The sequence below is a fragment of the Nakaseomyces bracarensis genome (assembly GCF_045282275.1).
Source record: "Nakaseomyces bracarensis strain CBM3 chromosome Unknown Scaff8_0, whole genome shotgun sequence".
In the NCBI taxonomy this organism is placed as follows: Eukaryota; Fungi; Ascomycota; class Saccharomycetes; order Saccharomycetales; family Saccharomycetaceae; genus Nakaseomyces; species Nakaseomyces bracarensis.
In genome coordinates, this window is record NW_027263969.1 from 762,920 (window position 1) to 776,143 (window position 13,224).

Consider the following 13,224-nt stretch of genomic DNA (forward strand, 5'->3'; position numbering starts at 1 on the left):
TGAAAAAAAATACTCCATTTGTTCTAGTCGTCCCAGTCCATCTAAGGCACCCACCATCCCAGCCCAATAGACATTTTCATATATGCCTACGGTAATTTCTAGGTGTGTGGTAATTGATAAAACCGTAGTATTCTACTTTTTTTCAATACAACTTTTTACCCGGCTATAATATATATTTTTCATCACCACCTGTAATTTTCCAAAACCGGTAATACTCTACGTAAGCCATTAATTACGACAAAAAAACTGTCTTGAATACAAAAATATACTGGTGTCTGGATGTTGGAATGAAAGTCTTTGCCAGTCACAAAAATATAATTTTTTCTTTTACTTCCATGTATTCATTACCCGGAGAATACGAAAATAAAACCATTTTGAACGCCATCTGGTCAGGGTAATAACACTATTGGCATGTGTTGATCTGAGATGGTACAATTTAATATGTAGATAGGTTAATAGAGAGTAATACAACCATAACTATTAATATAAAGTTACTACATAGTACAATGTTTTTTGTTCCTCATATTTCGATGCTATTAATCAAATCTTAGATTTACTATTATTTAGAGCCCTTTTTTCGTTAATTAAACGTTTATCCTAATTAGGAAATGTCACTACAAAAGCTCGGAGAACGCGGGACCGCTGGAAGGGAAGTAATTTTAAAAAAAAATTAATTATAGAAATTTTAGTGTGTAGACGTGAGGGAGAATGATTTCATGCAAGTAGAAGTGGGGGTGGGTAGAATAGTGTAAAAATAGAAGTTCTTTATATTTATATATTTTGATATATAAATACCAGTTAGTCTTAAAAATACAAAAAAACTATAACTGGGAAAGGTGATAAAAATATCATCAATAATATAAGACAAGAATTTTTTTGTGTAACGAAGTACATTTCAGATGGGGATCAGCAATTTTGCTTCGATATGTTCGAAGACTCCACTTCCGTTGTGTTCGGTGGTGAAATCTACCACGCATCTAGTTTTGTCTAACTCGACAAAGATACATGATTTTGATCCACAGCATCTGAATATAGGTATTCTTCCGAAATGCTACGCTAGGTCAATAGATGTTGCCAACACAGTTATCTTTGGGATCGCCAACGCATTCATCAATATAGGCGCTCTTGGAGTGATATTGATCATTCTCTATAATATAAGACAGAAATACACAGCTATAGGCAGATCAGAGTACCTGTATTTCTACCAGTTAGCGTTACTTCTCATCTTATTCACATTAATAGTTAATTGTGGTGTATCACCGCCGGGATCAGACTCTTATCCATATTTTGTAGCCGTTCAGATCGGTTTCGCAGGGGCCTGTTGTTGGACATTATTAATTAATGGATTTCTAGGCTTCAACTTGTGGGAAGACGGTACTAGGAAATCTATGTTGCTTGTGAGAGGTGCTTCGATTTGTGGGTTCTCTGCGAACTTCCTAGCTGCTATCCTAACTTTCAGAACATGGATAGAAAATCACGAAATCCCTAACACTAATACCACCGGGTTATTTGTGGTTGTGTACCTCATAAATCTGATAAATCTTTTCATATTTGTAATTTGTCAGTTGCTGGTATCAATTGTTGTGGTACGAAATCTGTGGGTGACAGGAGCAGTTTTACTTGGTGTTTTCTTCTTTGTCGTTGGGCAAATTCTAACGTATGCCCTATCTTCTCAGATATGTGAAGGTGTGAAACATTACCTCGATGGTTTGTTCTTTGGAAGCATATGTAATATATTTACATTAATGATGGTCTACAAAACATGGGATATTACAACAGACGACGACCTCGAATTCAGCGTTAGCGTTGACAAGAATGGTGATGTGATTTACCACTGATTGTTTTTACCAATCAAACTTGCTATGTTTTGACCTGCTATATAAAGTTATTCACTACAAAATTGGTAAAATCGTTGACTGCAATTGAGGTAAATAAAAAAAAATTTTCAATCGAAAAGCCTTATAATATTCAAAAGGCATCAAAATATTTTGCTAAGCACATTCGTATTGTGATCGAAAAATGGATTGAGATCTACCTACAACAAAAAAAGTAAAGTTAAGTTGTATCAGCTCTAATTATTTACTGGATCTTGAAAATTCACTATAAGTTTCCATGCCATCGCCAACTATCTTCGAATTGGCTTACGGTTTTTTTTATGTTATTATTAATTAATTATATTTACTATTATTATTCATATAGATAGAGCAATAGAGCAATTGCGGTTTAATATATACCCGAGCTTTTTTACTTAATTAGGGAATGGCATGATAATCCGATTAATCAAAAAAAGAAAATATTATGTCTCTTTAGATCTTCAACGGCTCTATTATCAGCCATTGACCTCTTTGCTATTGTTCCAATACCAGTAACACCTAATATTATTAAGCACTCAACTAGGTATATTTGGTCCTTGCGCCTTATAATGCTATCATTTTCAACGGAGCCCAGCAACAAAGTGCTTTATTACCCGGATTACTAGCATAATTTTACCAAAATGCTGGTTGGTACGTATATAATGATATAGTTCAGCCCAAAAAAAATATTTATGTTGGTTTATTACCGCCAGCCCAGCGTAAAAGTAGCATATTGGCCGTTATAGTTAAACATTATTTGTTTATTATTTTTTTGTTTATTTGTTTATATATTTCAATATTGTTGGTAAATAAAAGAGACAGGAATGTAAATATAAACAAACCCGCATCCTTCCTCGAAGGGATCTTCAAGGGGAGCGATCATAAATATTAACTAATAGTAATGAAAGCTAATAATGGTAAGCAACCCCCGCAGCATCAAAAACAGGTGAGGTCGTTAGTCAAAAATGGAATTAAATATTAATATATAAAGATAACCATCCTTGAGGAAAGAGAACACTTTTTCCAATTTAACACGTCAAATATTTCTACCATTTATTAAATTTATTATAGTAGTTTCCAATAGAATTATCCAATAATTATTATTTAAACCGAACAGATAATACCGAATTTTATCAATTTCCAAGATATCAAATACCATTCATTAAAAATACTTTTTTTTTTCTCCATTCTTTATTTTAAAAACAAATCCAACTATTTTACACTCTTTTTTAAACAAGGTTAAAACTAATACTTTCTTTTAATATCCTAACCAAGTCGTTCATTTTATTAGTTATAACTTTTAAATTGTCATTCCTTTAAATTACTAAACTATTTTTATTTCATTATTAATTATTCAATCAACATGAAATTTCAATTTGCCGCTTCTCTATTTTTCTTTACCCAAATATTCTCTATTTTTACTGCCGCTGCTGAGCTGAATAAGAGGGACAATGATGATAATGTCAGGTACATTACATCGGATGGTGTTGTGTACCGATATGCTGTTAGAACCAGTACAATTGCTCCTGCCTCTGTTGTCCTTCATACTAGATACTACACCACTACTATTGTGAAAGAAATCACACTTGATAACAACCAAATTACTACAACCACAGAGGAGGTTACATCTGCTAGCGTTTCTTCTCAGAGCATTACTAGTTCAGTTAGTACTACTGATAGCACTTCTGCCACTGATAATGCGAAAGAGAATCAGTCCTCATCAACACTCCAATCCTCTGATAATGAAGACGAACATTCTAGTTTGTCTTCTTACATATCCTCGATATCTACTTCTGTTGACCCAACCGAAAACACTAAACACTCACAATCTATGACATCCTCCACATCCCAACTTACTTCTTTGGTTCCAGAAGATGAGGATGAGTTCTTGGGAAACAAGCAATCTGAGAGTGCTTCATCGAACACTGTTAGTAAGTCGTCATTGTTTTCGGAATCTCCAAGATCCAGTTCGGTTCAATCTTCTACTCCTGCTTCTTCAAATTCTGTTCTTTCTTCCAGTAAGGTATCCTCCTCTAGCGCTACTACCAGTTCTAGTACGACACCTACTTCTAGTACGACACCTTCTAGTGACACTCCTACCTCTAGCTCCATTGAAACTTCCAGCTCTGTCCCAACTACCAGTTCTTTTGACTTTGACAACAAGTCCTACTCGATTTCTAAGTCTGACGGTACTTGTTATGTGTACTACGAAGATGATGATTACTACAGTACTGTATACCTAACCGAATCAGGCCAATCAGTAGATGCTGCTACAACAATTACCAGTACTAAAACTTTCTATAAGACTATCACATCCCAATCTTAGAGATTATCAACTTAAGACCAACGCTTCATACTTAAGCTGAAAATTATTTTGAAAACCTCCAATGATTTTTTCTTTATTTACCCACACTCTAGGAGCTAGCTACTGTACTATTTTATCATTATTTTCTTTTATGTATATTTCCTTTCCGTTCTAATTCTTAACCTTAACGAAAAATTAACTTTGAAAAATATTTACTCTACTAAATTAGTTCTTTTAATAGGTTAACATTTCTACACAACCAAATATTTACATATATAATATTATTATTTGACTAATTTTTAATATAATAAATATAATATTTCCAATAGTATTATCGTAATTATCTTTATGATGGTAGCGTATATTATCGTTTTAAACGAAACTTTTTGAGAAAAAAAAATTGAAAAATAAAAAAAAAAATAAATTAGAAATCGATGAGCTTGCTATAGTATTTATAATAAAGTGTCGAAGAACAGAACTAGTAGTTTTCATTATAAAGGTGAACCATAAGTTACACATCCCAGCTTTACAATAATAATAAACAATGTCTCGTGAAGGTTTCCAAATTCCAAGCAATCTAGATGTTGCTGCTGCCGGTACTTCTCATTCCAAGACCGCCACTTTGAAGTATATCTGTGCCGAGTGTTCCAGTAAGCTTTCTCTTTCTAGAACTGATCCTGTTCGTTGTAAGGATTGTGGTCACAGAATTTTATTGAAGGCCAGAACTAGAAGAATGGTGCAATTCGAAGCAAGGTGATTCAGGTAAATTACATGCAGGGACAAATTTTTTTTCTTTCTAAATAAATTTTACTTTATTCATTTTCTCAGCAAGACGAGCATTGTTATTGATAAAAAAGATTATAATATTGTTTGCTAATGTTATAGCAATTATAGGCAAGCGGTAAAACCATACGGTTTTCAGTGCTGAATCGTATTTTAAAATACACACACATACAAACACACACACACACACACTCACTCACAGATTTCTCATTTACTTCGTGAGAGTTATTTTGTATATTAAAGAAGTTTGTGCAAGGATATGGCACATAAGATTTTACGAATCAAAAATTAATGTAGAGCAGGTAGTATGGAAAAAGAAATAATAAAAAAATAAACATGGTTAAATCAACTATTGGAAGTATATCTGAATTACTCCAGAAAAAAAGTTCTCAGGAGTTATATTTGTCAGTCCTAATGTGATCTGATTAATGTAGATCTCTGAAAAAATCTGCTCTGTGGTTATCAATATGCTCTCGGTGTTATTGATTTTGTCATTGTTATGGATTTCAAATACAAATATTTAATATATCTATCTAAACTTACATACATTCAAATGAATACCAACATGGGCTCCTCTCTAAAACTGAACTGTCTGACGTGTATACCGGCTTCCCTCAAAACTTTAAAACTGGCATCATCCATTCTATAACTTTGACTGTAAACCACTTCAGTGATACCAGTTTGGACGATTTTCACAGAACAAGTTAGGCAAGGGCATGTATCACAATATAATGTAGCATTGGTACCTATTCTATCTCTTCCAGCCTCTAAAAGAGCGTTTTCCTCAGCGTGCAGACATAGACAAGTATGTAAGTTCTTGGAATCACCATCATTGCAACGTGGGCATCCGCCATGAAAACAATTAGTTAAATGACGTGGAGTTCCGTTGTATCCGGTCGCTATGACCCTGCATTCCCGTACTATAACGCATCCTACTCTTCTCTTCATACAGTTGGATCTGGAAGCCGCCAGCGTGGCTAGTTTCATGAAGTAGGTATCCCAATCGGGTCTCAGAGGTGGATTTGTCAGAGTTAGAGAGTCCTGGCTCTGCAAGACCCGTAATTGGTTTTCAATGTTGTCCTTCAATCTCTTCGTTAGCGTCGTCACGTCGTCGTTAATAATCTTGAATTTGAAATGTGACCTTTCCATAAGTTGAATCTTCTCATCCTTGAACTCCTCATTATCTACTTCCTTGATAAACTCATCCATATTGAGACCTGAATTCCGTAACCGCAGGCCTAATGACCCATCTAAGGACAAATGGATTAAAAACGGTCTTTTCTCCAGTTTCAAATACAGCTCTAGCGAGTTACATCCGAGCACGAGGTTCCGCGTGTAGTTCTTAGTACAGTAATCCAGTAATAGGTCGTGATTGTCTATCTGACTCAAACTCTCGAACCCGAAGTCATCCACAAATATATCAACAACGCGTTCAACACCACTATACTTAGTGCCACTTATCACCACCAACATATTTATATCTTTTATTGCATGAAAAAATAAAAACGAAGAGCTGCTTCCAGAATATTAGCGCTTGATTTTACTACTCAATTGAGGAATTACTTCAAATTATATCATTAAAAGAATAGATATACACCTCTACCTCATCACGTCATAGGTACACGCCAGAGTTCTTTTTGATCATTGTCACGTGAATTTTCACACATAATCTACGAGGAAGTCACATGAGCTTACGTATATGGAGATAGTGATCGTGATGATATTCCGTTCAACATTACTTATTGTTAATTCTGTTACTGTGTACGTGTATTTCTCTTTTTTTTTTGCGTGCTATCAAAAAATAATATGCCTTAATATTCGTAGAAATGGCAAAGGGGAGACATTAAGTAATGAAGAATTAAAAGAAAAAGGCAGGGTCTAACAGTATCCATGAAGGAAAGTTATTTTTTCCTCCGTCCTTGTCTATCTCACGCACTCATATACTCACACTCACTCACTCACACACTCCCTCTCTCTCTTTTGTTATGGTTGCAGTTTTCTCTATGCCAGCCCTTGTTATCTCTTGACTTAACTGTCAGTTTTTAAGGTCTTCTTCCTTGATATAAGGGGCCAGCCATTTAGTTTCTTTTTCTGCTAAAATCTATCGTGTAACTATTTTGCCACCCTAAAACTGTTATTCTTTCATCTCTTTGGCAATCAATACTTCCCTTACTATTTCCCTTCTTTTTGATAGTGTTTAGCACTGTATTCACACTGGGCTTGCTTTGTGAAAGCTCACTGGTGCTACCTTCTGATACCCTTTTTTTATGCTTTTTTGAACTCCTTCTGGGACTACGTTGATACCAATGCAAAAGAGTTTCCTTTAATTAAGAAAAGTTTTTTTAACCCTCTGCCTGTTGGGCTCCGTCCTTAATAATTCATTGAAGGGGTTTATCATTATTTTCAAAACCCCTTATTAGGGCATCTCTACTATTTTACTAAAAACCAAGTAATGTTATTAACAATTTTATAAAATATTTTCATCTTCAATTAAAATATAAGTTGTTTAAAATTCAAAGAAAAGGACTTTAAAATAAGGGTTTTCTTTTTCTTATATACTTAAATGCCCTCTTAACTCTTACCCTTTTTAAATAATTCAAAGAAGAAGTATAATTGTGTATCTCTAACTAAATACTTGTTTTTTAGAAGAAGCATAAAGGGATAACAGAATATAAATAATGCAGGAAATTGCCAGTTTTACATTTGACTGGCCTAAAGGTCCATCTGAAGTGCTCATTACTGGTTCGTTTGACGGATGGCAGAACAAAGTTCCATTGGTTAGGCAGGCCGATGGGTCTCATACCATCACTGTGCCATTGAAATTCGACAAGGACCACCAAAAAGTGTTCTTCAAGTTCATTGTGGATGGTGAATGGCTTATCTCCAACGAATATAAGAAGGAATTCGACAACAATGGGTTTGAGAATAACTTCGTCGAAGTTGCCGATGTTAGAGACTTGTTGAAGGACCAGACCAAGGGCATGGGGTCCAGAATTCCGGAGTCCGGTGGTCTAATGGCCCTAAGCTCAATGGGTAACAAGGAGATGGGCAAGGAGATGGATAATAATAAAATGTCTAAGGACAATAGTAATAAGAACAATCATAATGATATGAACAATATGATGAGTGCTGGTCACGAAGATGATAAGGTAAACACAATGCCTGTGAAGACCGAGGAAGCTGAAACTAATGTATTCAAGAACCCAGGTTACGCTATGGCAGGTCCTGGCCCGGTTATTCCAGGTAGTATGCCGGAAATTGAAGACGAGAGTGAGAAAAATTGCACCAAGGATGCAGCTGTCAACACTAAGGATGTTAAAGTGAACGTGCCAGGTCAATTCAATATCTTGCCGGTAGAAACTGACCCAGCTTCAACCAATGCTTTTGCTAATAATTCGCCATTGGCTGGACCAGGACCAGTGATCCCATCTGGTGATCAAATGGAGGCTTTCACCAAATTCAGAAACGAAAGGGGTGAATATGTCACTAAAGAACAGATGGAACACGAGAAGGGTCTGAAAGTTGGTGACAACAATACTTTGACTCCAACAGCTGGTGTATCTGTCACTAATGCTGCTGCAATTGCTACAGGTGCGGCTTTCTCGAAAAGACTCGGTGCTAAGCATATCAACTTGAACGCTAAATCGACAACATCTGACATGCCAATGAAGAAATCTAGCGGTGGAATGTCTTCTACAGCTGCCGTTGCTGTTACTACTGCTGCTTCTATCGCTAGTGGTGCTGCATTCTCCAAAAAAATTGGCGCTAAGCACATAGATTTCAACGCTTCACCATCAATGTCGGATATCTCGATGAAGAAGCCTAACAGTGGTGTATCTTCGACAGCTGCTGTTGCTGTTACCAATGCTGCTGCTATTGCAAGTGGTGCCGCTTTCTCTAAAAAGATTGGTGCTAAGCACATTGATTTGAACACTTTCTCTCCCCCAATGGGTAATATGGAAAATAAGATGACAAAGCCATCCGGCAGTAGCGTATCATCCACAGCAGCAGTTGCTGTTACCAATGCCGCTGTTATCGCCATTGGTGCTGCTTATTCCAGAAGGCTGGGTGTAAGGAAGGTCGACTTGAATGCTCCTTCTAATATGATGACTGAGGAATCCAATATGATGAAGACAGAACCTAAGATGATGAAGGCAGAACCAAAGATGATGAAAACAGATCCTAAGATGATGAAAACAGATCCTAAGATGATGAAAACAGATCCTAAGATGATGAAAACAGATCCTAAGATGATGAAAACAGAACCTCAGATGAAGAAGTCAGCATCTCTCACAGATAAGATGAAGGAAAATGAAAAGAAGATGGAGGAAAGGAGAGAATCTCTCACTGAGAAGATGAAGGAAACTGAAAAGAAGATGGAAGAAAGGAGAGAATCTACTAGAGAGCGTATTGAGAGTAAGATTATGGAAACCAACAACAAGCTGGACCAAAGAATGAACAAGGCAAAGAGCGAAGTCCAAGGCAATGCTATGCATATTAAGGAAAAAGTTAACGAAATGATTCATCCTGAAGATAAGGATACTAATCTAAAGAAAGAACCTACACCAATGGCAGTAGAAGCTCCAATGAACTCTACCGCTATGCACGGTGCAGCCACTGATGCAGAAGTATTTATGCCTCTTGCTAATAAAGCCCAAAGCAAAGCACCTCAAGTCAAAAGCAGTATTCCAGCGGTAAAGAATAATATGGAGAAGGCCACTAGTAGTAGAGTCCCAGATTCTCAGGATCCTGCTATACATGCAGCCCACCCACCAAAATCAGCACCTGTAATGAACGTTGAGTCCGATATGAAACATGCTGATCAAAGTGACCCTAGATTATATGCTGCACACGGTACACCAGACAACTCAAAGGAAAAACTACCGCAAAGCAATAGGACAAGCAGAACTGCTACACCAAGTAAGAAGACTCCTTCTAAAACTCCTACTTCTAATAAAGCTATGAAGAACAACGCATCTTCCTCGACGCCAGCTAGAGAAGAGAAGAAGAAGAAGGGTTTATTCACCAAGATAAAGAAGTTCCTTAAGAACAATACTTGATTTTTTTTGCCTACTCTTTTGTACTTTTAATTTTTTTTTCCAAAAAAAAAAAAACCAATCTCCCAGGGAAATAAAGAAGGAATAAATACTTTTCTTACTTTATTCTTTTAATAGTAATAATAATAATAGTCTCTCGTTGTTTTTCTCTCATCTATTTTTTTTTTATTTTCTAAAACAAAAATTCCTTATCTTATAACTTATTATATTTATTTGTTTGTGTGCCTATATTATAATAATATCAAGAGACTATATTCTCTATTGTAACAAGAAAAAATAAAATACGACTATATATACTTTAGACCATTGTTTTTATGGTTGTTTTTTTTTTATTCATATTATATTATATAATAAGAAACAATATATTCTAAAGAGTTATAAGTCATTGTAATATACTATATAAGAATATATTTTCTAAAAAGTCGTTGTAATATTATAAATTATATCTAGCTTTAATATATCCCTGCCTTTATCACGTATCCAACAACCTTTCATACGCCCAAAACATTAATATTCAATAAACTCCCATTGTGAAATTCATATGGACGTAAATAATCACGTTAAAGATCATAATATACGTCAATATTTTCCACACATCCCAACCTCTCAGAATTCCCCGCTACGGGGAAGAGGGTCCTTGTATGAAGTAGATGATTAACACCGCCCATAAAACCGTTCTCACCTTTTTTTTTTTTTCACCCCGCGCCGCTTCTTCGTATTCTGTGTGAGATAGCAGTACGGTATATGGAAGAAAAAACGGATGCGCCGTTGCGCCGGGTTGCCGTTAACCTTTTCTTTTTCCCCCCTTGCCTATTTGTTTATGTCCAAATGACTTCCCCCATTTCATTAGCATTTTAATTTTTATTTTTGCTGCTTCGAGTTTCTCCGTAGACAAATACCCGTAGAAACGCGAAAAGTTTTCCTCTCAACAATAAAACATAAACAAAAAAATATTGTGACAAGTTGAAACAATCTGAAGCGTCGCCCCCCCACCATATTTCAAGAGAAAAGGAACATTCTTACGACGGAAAAAAAATATGGCCCCACTTTCCTGTTTGGGGCAGTGCGAAAGTCCCAATGGATTAAAAAGGAAAAAAAAAGAAATTTTTATGAGTTCATCAATTGAAGCGGACACACACAAAGCAAAAATAGATGACAAAGTCGTTATCATCTAGAAAGGCCAGCAGAGCCCCAACTCACGGTCTTGGAGCTAAAAAAGTTGAAATAAATAAAATAGACGTGAGAGCTACTCTCCACTCATCATAAACAACAAAGACAACAAAGACAAAAAAAAAAACTTGATAACGAGAAGCTATTACAAAAGATCAAAGGGAATCAAATAAGATATAAGGATCAAAATAAAAAGAGATGGTCCAGAATAATGGCACTAACCTTGAAAACAGCTATGCTAGTATGACTACTGATGAATTGAATCTGCAAACAAGAGATAATAGTAATATATCCTCGAATAATCTAGGCAACACACCTAATTCAGGCAAAACGATATCCACAATAAATAATCCAGGCAACACGATATCCACAACTGATAATCTAGGAATCAAGATATCCACAACAGATAATCTAGGCAACACGATATCCACAACAACTAATCTAGGAAACACGATACCCACAATAGCACCTGGAAATGGGACAGAAGGACCCACTAGTGTGTACAATTCGTACTCAAATACCAATACCATGGATAATGGTAACACTACTATAGGTAATGACATCTCATCTAATCCATATGCATCATCGACACCACAACAAATGAATAGTACTTCTACGAATACATGGCCTAGCTCCACGTCAGTTAATTTGCCTGTGGCTAATAATATGACTCAAGCAACAAGTTACAGCTCAACGTCTCTAGATGCTGGTGTAAACAATAGAACATTGGGTACAGTCTCTTCTACCCAGAAATCATCTATCTTCTCAACCAGTTCCATCGTGCTGCCACTGCAAACATCCATTATGACAAAATATAATAGCAGTATATCACAAGCTGTCTCCTTACAGAACAACACTACTACGAGTCTCATACCAAAGGCTTCCACTATTACTAGCACGACTGCTGCTTCGTCAAGGAGTTCCTCAAAAAGACAGTTTTCATCTTCATTAACTACCATAACGTCTCTATCACCCATTGAAAGTACTACTGTATCGTCCTCTTCAATTACCTCTATGCCATCCGAAACCACGTCATCTACAAGCTCTTCAAAAGCTCCTTATATCTCTAGTTTTGCGAGTAAAAATTATATGGTGTACATCTATGACCAGCGATATGAATTTACGGATGCAACTACCACTTTCGACGCAGATATACCAACCAAGACAAAAATACCTAGAGGAAAGGACATAACTGCTTCCTTCGCAGCACCGACATCAGTGATTACAACAGACGCTGCTTACTATAAGGCTGCTTTAGCAGGAACTCTTGATTTCAACTCAAAACAGCAAGATGCAAGGGTACGTAATGGTAAGATAATTGGTGGTGTCGTAGGAAGTATAGGTGGGTTAATAATATGTCTCTCTATATGTTGGTTCGTATTCTACACAAGAAAGAGGAGAAACAGATCTAACTCATGTTATGATGATGATTTAACTAGTATTAAGGATGAAAAGGCCAGTTATTATGGTTTCACCGCGGACAGCACTCCACGCAAACCTACAGCTTCCGTCTTAGATCTTGGATTCTCCAATCAAAAGATTAAGGGGATATTCAAGAAAAGATACGATACCCCAGAGCAGACACACAGAAGGCGCAAATCTCTAGCGAATACGAATCCCTTTCAAGATGAATTTGACTTTGATAAGAGACTTCCATCTCCTCCTATGAAATCTAAACCAACACTTACCGGTGATCAGGTGTCCGTTCACCAAGATGAAGAAGAATATCCCTCTATACCTCATTTATTGCTCCCCGACAGTGATGTGGATTCGAATCCTGGTGATTTTGGGACTCCGGAAAGCGCAGAGCAGTTTTCATATGTCTCCTCTTTAAATAGCTATGCTGGGAGCTCGATAATACATTCATCTGTCGGTGACTACTCCACGCTATCACCAACATCTATTCATATTAGTGATAGTGGCTCTTTGGAACGAGAATTGCCATTTTGATCATATATTGATCGTAACATCTGGTGAAATTGGAAATGCTGAAAAATTCGAATGTAATTCATTTCCATAAACCTCATCGAATATAATTGTAATAATAAAAAACTAA

General features: G+C 36.2%; 6 protein-coding genes across 6 annotated transcripts; 5 read left to right on the forward strand and 1 right to left on the reverse strand.

Annotated features, from left to right (window-relative positions):
- Positions 1 to 899: 899 nt before the first annotated feature.
- CHS7 (Chs7p) lies at positions 900 to 1,838 on the forward strand (the record flags this gene model as incomplete). Its single annotated transcript, XM_071052362.1, has 1 exon — positions 900 to 1,838. The coding sequence occupies one exon, from the start codon at positions 900 to 902 to the stop codon at positions 1,836 to 1,838; it is 939 nt and encodes a 312-aa protein (XP_070906983.1).
- Positions 1,839 to 3,216: 1,378 nt separating this feature from the next.
- Positions 3,217 to 4,179, forward strand: DSE2 (Dse2p; the record flags this gene model as incomplete). Its single annotated transcript, XM_071052363.1, has 1 exon — positions 3,217 to 4,179. The coding sequence occupies one exon, from the start codon at positions 3,217 to 3,219 to the stop codon at positions 4,177 to 4,179; it is 963 nt and encodes a 320-aa protein (XP_070906984.1).
- Positions 4,180 to 4,702: 523 nt separating this feature from the next.
- On the forward strand, positions 4,703 to 4,915 carry RPC10 (DNA-directed RNA polymerase core subunit RPC10; the record flags this gene model as incomplete). The annotated part of the gene is made up of 1 exon (XM_071052364.1): positions 4,703 to 4,915. The coding sequence occupies one exon, from the start codon at positions 4,703 to 4,705 to the stop codon at positions 4,913 to 4,915; it is 213 nt and encodes a 70-aa protein (XP_070906985.1).
- Positions 4,916 to 5,490: 575 nt separating this feature from the next.
- Positions 5,491 to 6,414, reverse strand: DCD1 (deoxycytidine monophosphate deaminase; the record flags this gene model as incomplete). Its single annotated transcript, XM_071052365.1, has 1 exon — positions 5,491 to 6,414. One exon carries the CDS (start codon positions 6,412 to 6,414, stop codon positions 5,491 to 5,493), a length of 924 nt encoding a protein of 307 aa, XP_070906986.1.
- Positions 6,415 to 7,619: 1,205 nt separating this feature from the next.
- Positions 7,620 to 10,001, forward strand: CRP1 (Crp1p; the record flags this gene model as incomplete). Its single annotated transcript, XM_071052366.1, has 1 exon — positions 7,620 to 10,001. The coding sequence occupies one exon, from the start codon at positions 7,620 to 7,622 to the stop codon at positions 9,999 to 10,001; it is 2,382 nt and encodes a 793-aa protein (XP_070906987.1).
- Positions 10,002 to 11,366: 1,365 nt separating this feature from the next.
- RNJ42_02202 (uncharacterized protein) lies at positions 11,367 to 13,118 on the forward strand (the record flags this gene model as incomplete). Its single annotated transcript, XM_071052367.1, has 1 exon — positions 11,367 to 13,118. One exon carries the CDS (start codon positions 11,367 to 11,369, stop codon positions 13,116 to 13,118), a length of 1,752 nt encoding a protein of 583 aa, XP_070906988.1.
- Positions 13,119 to 13,224: the final 106 nt, after the last annotated feature.